The sequence below is a fragment of the Parasteatoda tepidariorum genome, chromosome 6, assembly GCF_043381705.1.
Source record: "Parasteatoda tepidariorum isolate YZ-2023 chromosome 6, CAS_Ptep_4.0, whole genome shotgun sequence".
In the NCBI taxonomy this organism is placed as follows: Eukaryota; Metazoa; Arthropoda; class Arachnida; order Araneae; family Theridiidae; genus Parasteatoda; species Parasteatoda tepidariorum.
Genome location: NC_092209.1, coordinates 78,230,723 through 78,248,878, shown reverse-complemented (window position 1 = coordinate 78,248,878; position 18,156 = coordinate 78,230,723). Strand labels below are relative to the sequence as shown.

The 18,156-nt window shown below is 26.6% G+C and overlaps 1 protein-coding gene across 2 annotated transcripts in view; it reads left to right on the top strand.

Annotated features, from left to right (window-relative positions):
- LOC107436922 (Glucose transporter 4 enhancer factor) overlaps nucleotides 1–18,156 on the top strand; it is a 118,218-nt gene that overhangs the window by 16,590 nt on the left and 83,472 nt on the right. For both annotated transcript variants that reach the window (XM_071182765.1, XM_071182766.1), the window contains exon 2: nucleotides 12,498–12,613. In XM_071182765.1, the coding sequence (XP_071038866.1) occupies nucleotides 12,498–12,613 (116 nt within the window). The remainder of the gene's footprint in view (nucleotides 1–12,497; nucleotides 12,614–18,156) is intronic.

The following is an 18,156-nucleotide window of genomic DNA, read 5'->3' as shown; positions in this document are numbered from 1 at the left end:
TCGTATTATATCTGACACCCGATGAATGATATTGGATAAAGTGAATGAATAAAGGAAAAAAAGAAATTAGTGATTCAACGTATTGATGAATGCACGCTTTAGAGAACGGATAAGAATTAATGAACGGGCGAATCAATGAATGAACGTGTTTATGAATAGGCGAATCAATAAATGGACGTATTTCCAAACGGTCGAATCAATGAATTTGGCTTACAAGTGAATGGACGAATCAGAATTTAATCTAAACGACTTTATAACATAATTAAAATAAAATGTTGATGTCTAATTAAATGCGGAATGAGCTTTTGTGGCTTTTGAAAGTAAAATGATTCTATTAGGAATCAAGTATTACTCTTAACAGTTAAGAATTATCGAAATAAGCTTTAGAGATTTCGAATTGTAGCGTATTTTCTAAGAATGCTGAGTACATTTGTTTGCTACTTCCGTTGGCACCTCTCTTTTTTCTAAATAAAGACATCTGCAACCGAAGTCTTAAAATAGTTAGTTTAAAGGTTAAGTAAAATAATTAACTAGATTGGTAGGGCACTGGGCCCATGTCCGTGGGTTCGATCTCCGCCGGCCGAAGACTCCCCGTGTAGTGAATGGTGAGTGATGCAAGTTAAATCTGTCGAGTCCCAAAGTCCCCCATGTTCTCATAACAAACTCATACCTCTGGGGGTACGTATACAGGAGTTTCCTCGTCTTCTGTATTGATCCAAAATTACAAGGCTACGGAGTTGAACATTAGCAGTCGTAAACCCAAAAATTGGGTCGGCTGTTCAACGACGGTCATAATATAAAATAAAATTCTCGAAATTAAAAATAAACCTAAGGTATTATTGTACTATTGTAAACAAAAATTGTTGTACGCATACCAAGATTTCATAATTTATTTGTGTACAGAATATATAAAAAAACTATTCAACTATCAGAATAAATCGTTACATCATACATCAAAAATTGTTATTGAAGACGACTTTTTAATGTTTAAACTTAAAGAAAGAAATAATTGTTTCAAAAGAAAATTTTCATGTAATATAGAGTTAAGATATCATCGATTTCGTAATTTAAATGATCGTCTGCACTAATTAATTAGCATATTTGAGGTTACCTCAATTTTAAGTGAGTCTTAGAACGTGAAGATCCGAATTATATCAAAAGTTATTAAGGGTGTTCCGTTTTTTTTTTTTTTTTTTTTTTTTTTTTTTTTTTTTTTTTTTTTTTTTNGTTATTAGCCGTTTTTTTTTTTTTTTTTTTTTTGTACATTATTATTTTGTATGAAAATGAATGATAAATCCATAGATATCTATTTTTTTTTAAAAAAAAATTCGCTCTTACAACTGAATTTTTGTAACAAAATTTATCACATTTTTTCATGTTTAGAGTCATTTTGTACTTCAAAAAAATTTTAACTTAACAAATCGAGAAAACTCAGCATACCGAGTTAATTTTTTAAAATTATGTTGTTTGAAATAATAACTTCTACGCGTACAATTTGTTGCTTTTACCAACCATTTTTCTTTCCTGGCGTTACCCTGCTAACCAAATAAACATATACGCTCACATAGTCTTAAAACAAAGAACATCGTATAAAAACATTGTCTATTCTAACTAATTTAACTATTATCTAACTAAAAGTGTACGAATGGTAACATTATGCAATAGTAAACAAAGAACTCATCAAAAGATGTCATAACCGCTTCTCGTGATTTTTGCAAAAAATAATAAACGCAGGCCAACTTTTCGGAACGCACGCTATCTTCATAAACTGATATCCTAGAATAAATCGTTTGAGTCACATGACACCCATAAGCTGTGTAAATTGTTTTTAACGAAAACTCCAGCAAGAAGAGAAAGTGCCTTACTAAGTTTCCACCTTAGCAGAATAATAAAATATTCATGAAGGCTTGATTAATATTCGCTAAGCTGGCGTCTTTTCCAAAAACCCTTTTAGTAGACCAAAAGCGCTGCTGTTTCTCCGTCATTCCTTGTTTACCGGATCCATTTCATAAGAAGAAACTGTTGCCACACGACACTTGTTAATGCGAAATGATTGTTTTGCAAGGAAACTTGGTGGCGTTTTCGCAATGTTTTTCACCGGCTATGGGCTGTTTGTGCTTTTGTATTTTTATGTGACGCGTGTTTTTCATGCAAATAAATCTTCTGGCTTATTTCATAATGTTTAGTAAATTATGTGGCAGAATGAGCTAACCGGAATTCAAGCCATTTTGTCGGTAAAAAAAAAAGAAAAAAAAAGAATTATTGCTCTAAATTTTTCGAATTTATTAATATTTCGATTTAATTTAAAATCAGTCGGAAGTAATAAAAATAGAAAACGTTTCTTATTTAGTGTTTTCTTTTTCTTTTTTACTTTGATTTCGTTTATTCTTTTAAAAAGGAAAGTTTATATTAGTAGCATTTTATTAATCGAAATTTTGACGATTAAATGGAGAAAGATTTGGAAGGAAATCGAGATATTTAAAGATACAATTAGAAATCTTTTAGGAAATGCATTAATTTTCAGAAAAAAAATATTTTTATTTAATAGATAAGAAGGATAAATTAGACTTGAAAATTGTAATACTTGCGAAAAGTGGAAAAATTTAGAAATATTTATAGAAAAATTATTTTAAAAAAAATTATTAAATGAAAAAGAAATTTTGGAGGAAAAGATTAAATATAAATTTTTATCATGAAACAATGAAAAAACAACATAATGTACAGAAAGGAAGTTGTTAAGAAATGATGATTTGAACTTTTTTAAAAAAACTGATTAAATTAAATAGGATTTGTTTTTTAGTAAAAAAAATATCAAAAGACGGAGATTTATTAAAGATCAGTGTAAAAATCAATTTCCTTTTATTGATATAAAAGGAAATTTTCGGGAAATGGGAATGTGACGGTAAAAATTCCGGGAAAAAATGCGGGAAATTTTTAAAACGAGGAAAAACTGTATGAGGAAAATGGAGAAATTTATGAATAAAATAGGAAAAAATTGCGACTGAAAAGTGTAGACATTTATGAAAAGATTAGGAAAAAAATGGAAACTTTTTCAAAAGGTTACGAACAAGAAATTGAAAGAAACAAGAAAAGAAAATTAAAGTTGGGAAATGATAAAAAAAGCGTATGAAATAAAAATCATCCAAATGATAATTAGAATTAAGAAATAATAAAAAAAAGTATTATATACTGCTAAATGATGTTATAGTTTGTAACACGTATTGCGTGAATGTAGGTTAATTAAGGAAGTCGGATTTCAATATTCTATTCGAGAGTTTCCTTGTTATGAGATGAATAATTATAAAATCTTGGGACAAAATTGATTTTCCGCTATTTTTTATGTCGTTTATTACTGTTATTCACATTCTAATGATTGCACCAGTTATTACACTAGGATTACACTTGTTTAAAAAAATATTGGTTACCTAATTCAATCATCTAGATAAGAATTGCTATGATAAAGAAGTAATCTAAATTTATACACAGCATATCAGTTTTATTTCTTATCTAAAAAATATTTTACTTGTAATCATCAACGTAAATATCGATAAAGATAGAATAAAAATCGAAATTCTGAAAATGGTTTTATTAATTTCTTTATACACGGAGAAAAAAATTCTGATAAAATTACTGTACTGTATGGTAATATTTCAGGTAAAAAAAAGGAATAGAAAAAAGAAACGTAATTCTGGTTTAAAAATAATAGTAATAAAAACTAAAATATATTTATCGAAATTCTGAAAATGGTTTTATTAATTTCTTTATATGTACACGGTGAAAAAAATTCTGTTAAAATTACTGTACTGTATAGTAATATTTCTGGTATTAAACAAAAGGAATAGAAAAAAGAAACGTAATTCTGATTTAAAAATAATAGTAATAAAACTAAAATATACTTAATATAATAATTATTAATATACTTATATAATTTTTTCAGTGATTCTATCAATAACATTTAAAAAATATCGTTTATTGTTTTAAGTCTTTCTTCAACTATGAATTACAGATTCAAAAAACAGAGAACATTGTAGTATAGAGCGGTTAATTGATTAAATTAACTCCTATTAAATTTGTTACAATCAGCACCAGAATTAAAAAAAAAAATATTAAAAAAATAATGATATCAATGATTACTTTCTGCTAATTATAATGAACACAGTTGGCAGGCATGAAAACGATTTTTAAACATCAAAATCGCTTGCGTGATATGTCATGACGATAAGATAAAAACAAATTTGATTAAAAAAAACCGTAGGTAACTTGGCTGTTATTTGCAAAGAAAGAGAACTCGACCCAAATAGCACACATTCTAGTTCTCGAAGAGAAAGGGGTGAAAGAAGTTGTCGCTATTAACCCCTTCTTTGAGAAAAAAGGAGTGTAGAAAGTCTTCATTCACAAGTTTGAAATAACAGTTTCTCATGTTTTGATAGAAGATGGAAGTATTTGAACGTGAACATTATGCTTCTAACTTAGTAGGTTAACTGCGAACCGTTTAGAATTGTAATTCACTGCGGAAAATGGAATTGGTTGTTTAGTTTGAATGTAATGAGATTTTTATTTAGAATATTGTTCAAGTTTTTTCGAACACGTTGTTAATGGAGTTTTTATTTATTTCTTTTGTGCTGAAATTAGGAAAGTGCTGTCAATTGTGACGGTATTACTGTTTAAGATTTATTTTTTAAAAATCTAAAAACGGAGCTTAAATGAGTCTCTGATAATTGAATTTATTAATTATTCCACCAAAAAAAAATTTATTGTTATCTCTATCAGTTATCCTTATTCCAGTCAGGAATTACAGTTGTACAAGTTGTACAGTTGTCAGGAATAAAGTTGTACAGTTCCAAAAAGAATTTACAATCAAAATAGTGAGTAGTAAAACTAACAAGAATTTAATTCCGATTCCAGTTATGATATAAATTCGTAATTACTACATCATTAACTATAATCAATTATTAGAATTTGATTTAAAGTTTGCCGTCAAAGATATTATATTAGAACAGTCATAGTGTTTTCTTTTTATTCCGGAAAAAATTTTGTTTCAACTATGCTACAATTTTGTTTAATTCCATACGCCTCTGAGAATTTATTAATGATTTCGATTATAGTGAGTAATTTCAAAACGATTTTAGTGAATAATTCCAAAACGATTATTGTGAGTCATTCCAAAAGGAAAAAAAAAACTTAATTTAATAATAATACAAATTTATGAAATGGGATTAACTATTACTGTTTCAGGAACAATTTGCAACCAATAGCATTAAACGTTTATAATGACTAATTCCAACAATAACTTAATTCCTATTTTATTAATGATAGAAATTCATTAAATATGGTTTACTATTACAATTTCAGTAGTAATTTGTATTAGCAATCAAAAATTTTATACTATAGTAGAACAGTTGTAGAATATATAAATATATATTCCTCGAGTTATTACGATTCCAGTAAAAATTTATTCGTCAAAAACAGGAAGTATAAATATAGTATTAACTTCGAAATTTACCCAGAAAAACGCACTTGAAGACCATCTACTTTTATTTCACATGTTAAATTTCAATGGCGAAGATCATTTACAATGGCTTCTGTTTTCTACTAAGAACTCCCGATTCTGCTTCGCCTTGGAGTGGATAGCTGCACTCACGTGACCAAAACATGGTTGTGAAATCACGTGCGAATTATCGCATGTAATCAATCTTTTATTCCTTAATTTACCTCTTAATTACCATAAAAAGAATTAATCATTTGTAATTAGAAATTAAATCCTTTCATCAATGGACATGGAAATTTGATTCAATTTATTTTTGTTAGGACGTTTTATCTTTCTTTTTCTTTAAATAACGGTGTTTCCTGGTAAAATGTTCTTTTCAGTTGCTTTTAGAATAACATTTTGGGGCTAGATAAAGAAAAATGGTTTAATATTTTTTTTCATATGAGCTATATCTGAGAGCTTATGTCATAGTAAAACGAAAAATAAAAAAATGACTCTCTTTAAATTAATTGAACAGAAGTTAAAAAATCGTAATCTAATTAAATGAAAGTTTCAAAAAATTTGTTGAACTGTTATTTGGGGGGTTGCATTTATTGGTAAAATGACAATAGTCTGCATAAAACCAAAATTTTGTGATGATTTCAAGATAAAAACTGTATTTGGTGATACGATAGACGATGTTTGACCAACTTATTAAATTTATTTACTTTACATGCAACAATATTGTAATCTAAACTGTCTGGAGTCCAGACAATTCATATTTATAAGTGCCGGCTTAAAAATCATGTTTATTCTGTTTTCGAGATATTTACTGTTAAGTCTCGTATTACAGACATAACCTGGAGGGGATAAAAAAAGTAAACGACTTCGTTCGCTTTATTGTTTATGGGATAAGATTTATTGTAATTGAAACGTGAGGGAGCTGTACATATGGATGCTGCCGATAGGGAATTTTCCAAGACAGCAGACGATTGCGTCTAGTCGTTTTCATGCTGGCTTTGCCACTAATGATTTGCTTGCTACATATTAGACTGAACGGAGACGGTTTCCTTTCTGTTAATAATGATAACGGTTGCGTTTTGTGTTGTTTTCTTGTTTCATATGAGCAAATGAAAAATTATTTTGTTGCAAATTTGTCTGAACTATTTTACGGGTTATTAGTTAAATGATTCGTTTAGTTTAGAAAGTAACTTAATCCACTTTGTTTCTGTAATTCAAAAACCACAGTGAAATTCAAAATTATTTTTAATTATTTAATTTAATTCAAAATCACTAACACAAGAGGTGATTAATAATGTAATTTATTACAAACAAATAATACACCTATGTATTTATTTAGTATCATTAATTTTGATGACAATTTTAATCTTACAAGTAATCTTATAATTTATGATTACAAGTAGTAGTACTATGTGATGTCGCAATTTTCGTATCCCACTGCATCGCGACATTTTTGTAATTTGAATATTTTACATTATATTCGCAAATTATTATTATTTTTTTTTTTTACGTTAGCTGAACTTGAAAACACTTATGATAATATTGTATTCAGTATAATTAATAGTGATTGTAATGTTTTCGAAATCGATATTTATCGCAAGACATGTTATACATAATACATCGTGAGAACTCTTTTTAAAAAGCTAGAGACGTGTTTGAAATGTGTTAATGTATCTTGATATATCACATTTCCGTTGCAAGTATAGTTACATAGTTTATAATTACAAATAGTTCCTAGGGATATCGGAATTTTTAAACGTGATAAATAGACATTTCCCGATATTTTTCGAACTTAACAATTTAATTTGAATTATATTTAAATTGCTCAATGTTTATTTCGCCCAGATTAAATTATCAACATTCATGATAATATTGTTTTCGATAATTATCGCTTGTAATATTATCTTAACCTGTATATGTATCGTAAAATGTGGTCATTCAACAACCCATGTTCGAAACAAGTCACCATTGCTTTTTTAATTCAGTATTTTTAATCCTACATTTATGTAACATAAATTATTGTTTTTACTTACTTAAAAAGATAAATAATTAAAATATTTGTTCCAAACCGTGTATAAATTATTGATTTCGGTTAAAACGGATACAAATCACTGTTTTTTTTCTTATTTTATTAAAAACGCAGGATTTATAATAAAATTCCAACAAAGTAACAACAGGAAGGATCTAAAATATTGTCTTCCATTTTGTAATTTTTTCTAAAAAAAATCGTTTGTTTTTACTTACTTAAAAAATAAATAATTAAAATATTTGTTCCGAACCATGTGTAAATTATTGATTTCGCTTAAAACAGATACAAATCACTGTTTTTTTTAATTTTTTTTTTTATTGAAAACGCAGGATTTATAATCAAATTCCAACATGGTAACAACAGGAGGGATCTAAAATATTGTCTACCATTTTGTAATTTTTTTCTGAAAAAAATCGTCACTTTCTCATTTCTCAAGAAAAAAAAATATTTATTACCCATTGCGCACTCTAAAAAAGTTCTCAGAGAACACGCACCGGCATTCAGATGCAAATATAATCGTATTTGTCGTGTTTTCGCGCGTTTATTGTAAGCAATTTGAAATGAATGATGAAGAATTTATGTAAAATGGAAGACAAAAATGGGAGAAGGCTTATAAAAGTGATAACTTTATGGCATCTTCGTAATGTTGAAGGATTTGACATTGAGTGAGTGGGTTAGTGGGACAGCATTCGGCCTTTATCGCTCTCACTTGGACCCATATGAGAGTGTTTTGTGACCTCATATTTGCCACTGTTGGTCATCGCGTTGCAAATCCAGAGAAAGTATTCTTTTTTTTTTTTTCACTTGCAACTCACGATCGAAATTTTATTGGTCAATCTCTCTCGATTCTTTTGATTTAAATCTCATTGATTAATAGTTTTTAAAGTAGAGTAGAATTTGCATTACCTATCATCTTTAGTGTTTTATATTTATGATTTTTTTTAAGGTTTAGAAAAGGTTTATAATGTATTTTGGTTGCAACTTTTTATTGAAAAAAAAATTTAAAGTGTTTTCGCAAATCTTCTATTGAACAATGCATTAAAAAAATTTTTCTTCACATTTTTATATTGATATTGATTTGCTTCGTAAAAAGAAAAAAAAACTAATAAAATTTGTTTTTCTAATTAAAAATTGTATTGCTGAGAGAAAAGAAATTTTGGTAAAATTAATGTGCTAATGCAGTAATGTCATTTCTGTTTTTTATTTTTTTATTTTTTATTTATTTATTTATTTTTTTAAAAAAACTTAATTTAGGTAATAAAACCAAAATGCACAATATTCATTTGGTAATATTTCCACTCTTATGGTAATATTTTACCGGAAATTCTGCTCTATAGTATTACCACACATTATTACCATACAAAATTATAGTTCTTATTACCGCATATTTAGTAACAATACAAAGTTGAAAAGCAAATTTAACCGAATAAATAGATTTCATGCCATGTTCTAAGAAATAGTGAAATTCAATTTCACTATTAAAAATATTTATAACAATTGAATTTTACTAATTTTTTATTAAGAAAATATTTATTATATTTAAAAGGGCTTTCATTAATTTTCATAAGATTGTTTTTATAAACTAATTCTTTTTTTAAGGCTGCTGCCCTTTAATGTTGTCAGTAAAGTACAAAAATTGTTCTAATTAACACTCTTCAAAAGGCATGATTATGTTAATCACTTATGATACTTTTAACCACTTATGAAAATTGTAAAATTTCAGTTATGGTTTTCAAATTAAATATTTCATTGGATTATGTTTCTAAATTAGCTTAGCAATTGATTAATTTTAGGAAATTGTAAAATGGAATTAAAAAAAAAACTTTGTTATAATTTGATTAAAGCAAAGTTAACTAACTGTTATATTTTATGTAAATAAATTATGTAGATGTTTTCTTTAAAGGGGGAGGAAGTTTCAGGATGATTCTAATACTTAGTTATCAAAAACTAAATTAAAAACACTGCACTGCTTTGTAGTGCAATTTATTTTTCTTCTTCTTTTCAAAAATAAATAAATAAATAAATAAATAAATAAATAAATAAATAAATAAATAATAATAATAATAATAATAATAAAAATAATAATAATAATAATAATAAATAAATAAATAAATAAATAATAATAATAAATAAATAAATAATATGTAAGGCATGCAACTTATTTTTGTTTTTACTAATCATTTAATTTTTTTAAATATTTGGCTGCTTTGTTAAAAACCAAAGCGAGTTGGGTTCGTTCCAGATCATTTAATTCGATTGAATAGTTTAAACTCTTTACGAATGATAGTAGTTTTGACAATTTGGCGCGTGCCACACTGACTCCGGTTTTTAAAAAGCACTCATTGTAAAACATTAAAAATGATAAAAGAAACTAAATAAACGAGTAGTGATAAAAATAGTATAATGATAGTGTAATGCTACTTCTGATCTGAATCGTATAATTATAAAACGTTTATATAAGTGTATTTTTTTCTTTTTTTTAAGAAAAATTAGGATTAAATTATTTCTTGAAAATATATATTTGTGTTTGAAGTTTTATAAGTATGAGGCACTCAGCAACGCGGAAAAGCTCGAAAAATGGGCCAGCAATGGCCCAGAGGGGAAGAAGGTCGCGCTCCGTAGGAGCACCCTTCTTGAAAAAAAACTCATCGCTTACTTTACGAACTCAAACGGATAGGTCTTCGTGTTTTTAGGAACCCTTGGGGCTCCATTTAGTTGAACTCTTTTGCACAGAAGAGTTTATATCTTTGAACTTTTTTAATATTCTTAACGACAGTTTCTTGTTTTGAATTTTCTCTGTTTAAATTTTTTAGGTCAATATATTTAAGGGAAATATAATAACATTAAACAACTTAAATTTATGTTTGTTTTGCAAATTTCTGAATTCGTTGAATTGGATTTTAGAAACATATTATATAAAATTCAGAAGAAAAAATATATAAATTTTGATATAAAAATAGACCTATAATTTCACTACATATCAGTAATAATTTTCAATTTATGGATCATAATATTATAAAATCATTAGATTTCATTTTTTCAAAGTCCCTACATCTTTAAATTATTGCAACTTAACATCAAACTCTCTACATCATTTCGTTTTACTCTTTCGAAATATTCGCATCTTTAAATTCTATATACCTTTAAATTATTTTACATTGTATCATTAAATTCTCAACATTATTAAGTTTTTTTCCCAAAATCTCAGCACCTTTAAATTATCTACATAAATATTTACATTTTATCATTTAACTCTCAATATCTTTAAATTATTGCATTTTATCATCTAATTCATCTCATTGCATTTTATCATTTTATCCTCTCAAATCATCTCTCAACGTTTAATTCTATACATTATTACATTTTATTGTTTCAAAAATGTTTTCATCTGTCTTTTTATTTTATCTCTTTACAGAATTTATTTTATCTGAAAGTTATGGGATAGTCGTTAAAAATAGGAAGATTGTTAAATTTAATTTTTATAACCATTAAATTTTTTAAAAATTATTTGCAAGATTTCAGTTTAACTGGAAGTTTTTTTTTATATACATAACTTGGTTAATTGATTTTTGAACCATTAACTTATTACATGCATTATTAGCATTTTAAAAAACGAAAGTATTTTTTTAAAAAATGAATTGGCAAATTTTCTTACCAAAGTTTGAATAATTATGAGTGCTATCTTAAGATTTTAAGAATTTACTTTTGAACAATTAATATTAAAAAAACATCGTGAACTAATCTAAATGCTTATATTTGAAAGCTTGTAAAGATTGTTGTTATGAAAAATATCTTAACTAGAAAGAAAATAGGCAATCGGAGAGAGTGATTAGGTATTAATGATCTAACAGGTCAAAAGTTTTCGCAAATAAGATAACGCATAACTTTGATTATACTAGTTTACATTTCAAGAAATATTTATTTACAATACAGGTACCCAGTTCTAGTTGTTATGGAATTTCTTCTTTGCTTCATATTAAATTTTGGGCTAAAGCACATCTCAAACCTTTATTTATTGAATATGTGCAGTTTTATTTTTTAGTTTTATAATAAAATTCTAGTTAATCATGCAGTACAAACCTATTAATTTTTGTAATTGCATTTTTTTGTACTCAATTTAAAAGTCGAATTTATTTATTATTATTTATTTGTTGATTTAGTAGATTGAAAGTTTGATTGTTGATTTTGCAGCTGTTTCTGGAAATGGCAGAGAATTGTATATTTGAAATATTTGGTTGTTGTTGAAAAATTTAAACGACTTTTTCTTCTTTTAATAAATTTACAATATAGAATCTGCTTATAATGAAGAGTCTTTTTCCGAAACTTATTACATATCCTAAAACTAAGTGGTTTTAAACATTACCTGTTCAAAACATATCTTTTAAATAAATAACTGAGCTCTGTTAGGATAGAGTTTTGTATGTAAGGAAGAATGTTTTTATTTTTATATATCTTGGACCTAAGTGCTTTTAAATAGTTTAGGTTTTACAATATAATCATCTGAATAATTAAACTCCTATAAAATAATGGTCTATTTTCTGTAAAGAATCTTTTTTTGAACTTATTAAGCTATCTTATACCTGAGTGTTTTCTGTATCGATATTTAAGTATTAAAATAATGATTTATTTATAGTAAAAGATCTATTTTGGATTTTTTTCCCTTCATATTCTAGAATGAGGTGTTTTTTGAATACTTCATATTTTCAACATCATTATCTAAATATTGATACTTGATTAAAATAATGGTATGTTTACGGTAAAGAATCTTTTTTTAAAAACTTATTAGTTATCCTAGTTCTAAGTGTTTTTTCTTCCATTAAACATTACATGCTTTTTATATCTTCATTTGAATAACTTTTAACTTCTAACTTCTAGAATTATTTTTTTTCATTTCAGCTTATTGGAAAAAAATATCACTGTAACAATTTTTATTGCCATGCAAATGGAACCTAACGGAACATTTTACGTTCTTTTTTATAGTGGCCGGAAACGAAGGTCAAGTGCAGACGATGGTGTCATGGATGATTGCATGGCAGCCATGGTTCTCATGAGTCTCTCTTGTAGTCCTAAATCCCCCTGCCTGCCCCCCATCACAGGTGAGTCCCATGTTTTCTTATTATTCCATTTACTCAAAATTATTCTCGCCTTGGCGCTGCCGACATTCCAATTTTATAATTAATTCGTAATGACCGGATACACTTTTTACTTTTTCTTTGTTCTTTTCGTATTATAAAGTTGAAGAAGAAATGTAATTTGTGGCCTTCACTTTCTGTGATTTTTTGACTAAGAAATTACTTAAATATATGAAGGAAAATATCTATGAAAAAGAACTCGCTTTTTTTCTAATTTTTTTCATATATTATAATTAGAGATGGGTCGTAACAGGTATTATAAAATTACATGTTACAGCTGAAATTGCTCAATATTAAAATAACAGATACAAAATCGTATCTGTTATAAATACCGGTTCCAAAATAATAGATCTTCGAAATTTTATTAACTGTTTTTAATTTGAGAGATACACCAGAACGGCTAGTATTTTTTGCCAGAACGGCAAAGAAATTATTTAAATATAAGAAGGAACACCAAGTTGGAAAAAGAACTCGCTTATTTTTTTTATTGATTTTTTCTAATATTTTTTTTCATTTGTTATAATTAGAGATAGGTCGTAACAGGTATTCTAAAATTACATGTTACAGCTGAAATTACTCAAAATTACCGATACAAAATCATATCTGTTATAAATACCTGTTCCAAAATAATAGATCTTCGAAATTTTATTAATTGTTTTTTATGTGAGAGATACGCCAGAACGGTTAGCATTTTTTGCATTAGATACATGACGTTGTGGCTGTTGTCGAATTTCCTGTGCCTAAAATAAGGCGATAACGATTAGGAGACTATTGAAACTTGCATTGCCATTAGGCACAGAACTCCAGAAGGAAGGTTTGAGTACTCTAGTTTGTCTGAAATTGGTCGAATATTTGACACTCTGTGGCGATAATTTAGCAATAAATTAATTCTGAGTTTAGCGGTCAGGAAACGATTAAAACTTTTCTTCTGTTTTGCAACTGTCAAAACAAATAAAGTGCTTTAAGATTTCTAGAAAAGTGGTTTGACCATTACTTTTTTTCTAACACTGAAATAGAACTTCAGAAAATTGATTAAAAAAAAGTCTTCTTTTTGAAAATATTTTTTGTAACCTAGCATACAAAAATGACGAATACAAAAAATCTCAATTTTGNTAACTTTTAACTTCTAACTTCTAGAATTATTTTTTTTCATTTCAGCTTATTGGAAAAAAATATCACTGTAACAATTTTTATTGCCATGCAAATGGAACCTAACGGAACATTTTACGTTCTTTTTTATAGTGGCCGGAAACGAAGGTCAAGTGCAGACGATGGTGTCATGGATGATTGCATGGCAGCCATGGTTCTCATGAGTCTCTCTTGTAGTCCTAAATCCCCCTGCCTGCCCCCCATCACAGGTGAGTCCCATGTTTTCTTATTATTCCATTTACTCAAAATTATTCTCGCCTTGGCGCTGCCGACATTCCAATTTTATAATTAATTCGTAATGACCGGATACACTTTTTACTTTTTCTTTGTTCTTTTCGTATTATAAAGTTGAAGAAGAAATGTAATTTGTGGCCTTCACTTTCTGTGATTTTTTGACTAAGAAATTACTTAAATATATAAAGGAACACTAAGTTGGAAAAAGAACTCGCTTATTTTTTTCTAATTTTTTTCATATATTATAATTAGAGATGGGTCGTAACAGGTATTATAAAATTACATGTTACAGCTGAAATTACTCAATATTAAAATAACTGATACAAAATCATATCTGCTATAAATACCTGCTCCAAAGTAATAGATCTTCGAAATTTTATTAACTGTTTTTAATTTGAGAGATACGCCAGAACGGTTAGTACTTTTTGCATAAGGCGATAACGATTAGGAGACTATTGAAACTTGTATTGCCATTAGGCACAGAACTCCAGAAGGAAGGTTTGAGTACTCTAGTTTGTCTGAAATTGGTCGGATATTTGACTCTCTGTGGCGATAATTTAGCAATAAATTAATTCTGAGCTAAGCGATCAGGAAACGATTAAAACTTTTGTTTTGTTTTGCAATTATAAAAACTAATAAGTGCTTTGCGATAGATTTATAGAAAAGTGATTTGATCATTATTTACTAACACTAAAATAGAACTTCAAAAAATTGATAAAAAAATTCATTTTTTTCAAAATATTTTTTGTAATTTAGCATACAAAAATGACGAATACAAAAAAAATCTCAGTTTTGAATTTTTTGTCGCTTGCGTTGATTTTTCAACTGCCCGGCATTTTTGCCAAACGATATAGAGCTCTAATGATGATTTTAGTGCACTAGCTGGCCGAAATTTGGAATGCAAAATTCCATACTGACACAAAAGCGAGTTAATAATAATAAAAAAAAAAACGTAATAAAAATAAAATATTAATCCAACAAAATAATTAATGTAATAGTTTACCAGCTACTATAAAACTTTAACATCTATTTGAATTGAGATTTTATCGTGTTGCTACATTCATAAATAAGGAGGTCAGCAAATGAAAGCAACTAACAATGTTACATAATAAAACGTATGGATATCGCCAAAATATATTCTTCGGTACTTAGCATAAACAAGAAGGAAATTCGAATTCAATAAACAACAACCGTATATCACGGGGGGAAAGCTTGTCCCAATTAACTGGAGAGGGTGTCAACTATTATTCTAAGATCGAAGGAAAAAATAAATTGAAAAAAATAAACGTGTCACGCTCCATTTTTTTCTCTACCGGGTGCTTGTTTTTTTATTTATAGAGCCGGTAAATGGAGCACAGCTTCTTCACTTTCAGTTCTTTGGCGATTTTTGAGTACAGAATATCGCCCGATTTCTTTCTTGGGCTTCTATCCTTAGGATGCTTTTATTTGCGCCCTCGTGTTTACTCGTTTGGAACGGTTGAACTCTTGAGGCTTTCCCGGTATTTATTACTCGAGTTTACCCTTCGGGTGTAGAGAGCTCAAAGCTGGTTTGCTTAATGTTTGAAATAATGGGATATTGTGTATATGGCTCTTGTTTTATTATTTTCTTTAATTACCTTTATTATTATTTTAAACGTTTTTTTTTAGGCTTTTATAGCTCTGATTTGGGTTAGAATTTGATTTCTCAACATTTTTGAAATTATTAATTTTCAATTAATTCAACATTCGAATAAAATGCGTTAATTGATTTTCAAATAGGATACAATTACTGATGTTAGAGAATTTTATTACTTTATTTAATTAATTATATTGATGTCTTCAAATCTGACATAATTATTGTTTCGAAATATTTTATTGTGAATATTTTTAATATTTCTTTCCGATAACTTTATACCATTATTTAGTTATATATTTAATTGGAGTAGAATTTGAGGTATTAACTTCATTTTTTTTCTTTTTTTTAAGTTTTTTTTTATTAACTTCTTATTTTTAACTTCTTTTTTTTAGTAAATAATAATATTAATTTATTTAAATTATTACTTTTAGCGGATTTTAATTGTTACGTAAATGATTATTCATGATTTATTTGGATCTATGCCAGTTCTTGCTGTATATGAAAACTTTACGTGTTTAAAAAATTCTTAATTTCAGCTAGCGGATTAATACATACCACAATTTTTGTTGAAAAAAAAAGCGAATGAATAAAAAAAAAATACATGGAAAAAAAGATAGGAAATAAATGAAAGAAGTAAATATATCAAATTAATAAACAAAAATAAGTCTAGCAAATAATTAAAGAAAAAAAGATAGCGAAGAGGAAAAAAATGATAGTAAAAAAGTAATTTAAGGATAGTAACGAATAAATGAAAGTAGAAATGAAGGAATATTTAATAAAAGGAAAATAAAGATGGCAAACAAATAAAATAAAAATATAGCAATTAAATAACAGAAAGAATATGGCAAACATATAAAAGAAAAAAGAAGTTGGCTAATAAGTGAAAGTTGGAAAGATGGAAAATTAAGGATATTAAAGTAACGATAGCAAATAAATAAAAGATAGAAAGAAATTAGCAAATATATTAAGAAAAAAAAAACAGCAAATAAATGAAAGAAAAAACAAATGAAAATTAATAAATTGAAAATGAAGATAACTAATGAGAAAAAGTAAAAAGAGAAAGTAGTAGATAGTATGTTTTTAAAAGAAAGTACACAAAAGGAGATAGCAATAAATAAAAGAAAAGTATAAAAATAAATAAAAGATAGAAAGAATGTAATAAATGTATTAATGAAAAAAAGGCAGCAAATAAATGAAAAGAGAAACGATAGAAAATTAATAAAGTAAAAATAAAGATAACTAATAAGAAAAGAGCAAAAAGACAACAAATAAATAAAAGAAAGTAGATAGTATGTTTATATAAAAAAAGGAAGTACACATAAAAGGATAGCAAATAAATAAAAGAAAAGTATAAAAATAAATAAAAGATAGAAAGAAGATAACAAATGTATTAAGGAGAAAAAAACAGCAAATAAATCGAAAAAAAAACAACTAATGAAAATTAATAAAAGGAAAATGAAGATAACTAATACGAAAAAGTAAAAAGAGAGCAAGTAAATAAAAGAAAGTAGTAGACAGTATGTTTTTAAAAGAAAGTACACAAAAGGAGATAGCAAATAAATAAAAGAAAAGTATAAAAATAAATAAAAGATAGAAAGAATGTAGCAAAATAATTAATGAAAAAAAAGGCAGCAAGTAAATGAAAAGAGTAACGATAGAAAATTAATAAAGTAAAAATAAAGATAACTAATGAGAAAAGAGTAAAAAGACAACAAATAAATAAAAGAAAGTAGATAGTAAGTTTATAAAAAAAAAGAAAGTGCACATTAAAAGGATAGCAAATAAATAAAAGAAAAATATAAAAATAAATAAAAGATAGAAAGAAGATAGCAAATATATTAAGGAAAAAAAGACAGCAAATAAATGAAAAAAGAAACGATTGAAAATAATAAAGTAAAAATGAAAATAACTAATAAGAAAAAGTAAAAAAGAGAGCAAATAAATAAAGGAAAGTAGTAGATAGTATGTTTTTAAAAGAAAGTACTCAAACGAAGATAACAAATAAATAAAAGAAAAGTATAAAATAAATAAAAGATAGAAAGAATGTAGCAAATATATTAATGAAAGAAATTCAGCAAATAAATGGAAAGAGAAACTATAGAAAATTAATAAAGTAAAAATAAAGATAACTAATAAGGAAAGTGTGAAAAGACAGCAAATAAATAAAAGAAAGTAGATAGTATGTTTATTAACGAAAGTGCACGTAAAAGGATAGCAAATAAATAAACGAAAAATATAAAAATAAATGAAAGATAGAAAGAAGATAGCAAATATATTAAGGAAAATAAGACAGCAAATAAATGAAAAGAGAAACGATTGAAAATTTATAAAGTAAAAATGAGAAAATAACAAATAAGAAAAACTGAAAGAAAGTAGTATTTATATAAGAAAAAACGAAACAACCCAAAAAAGATTTATCAAATATATGAAAAGAAAAATTAGCAATTTTGCAAATAAAAAAGGTGAAAAAGATAGCATAAAATGTAACGTATAAATAGTGAATGTATAA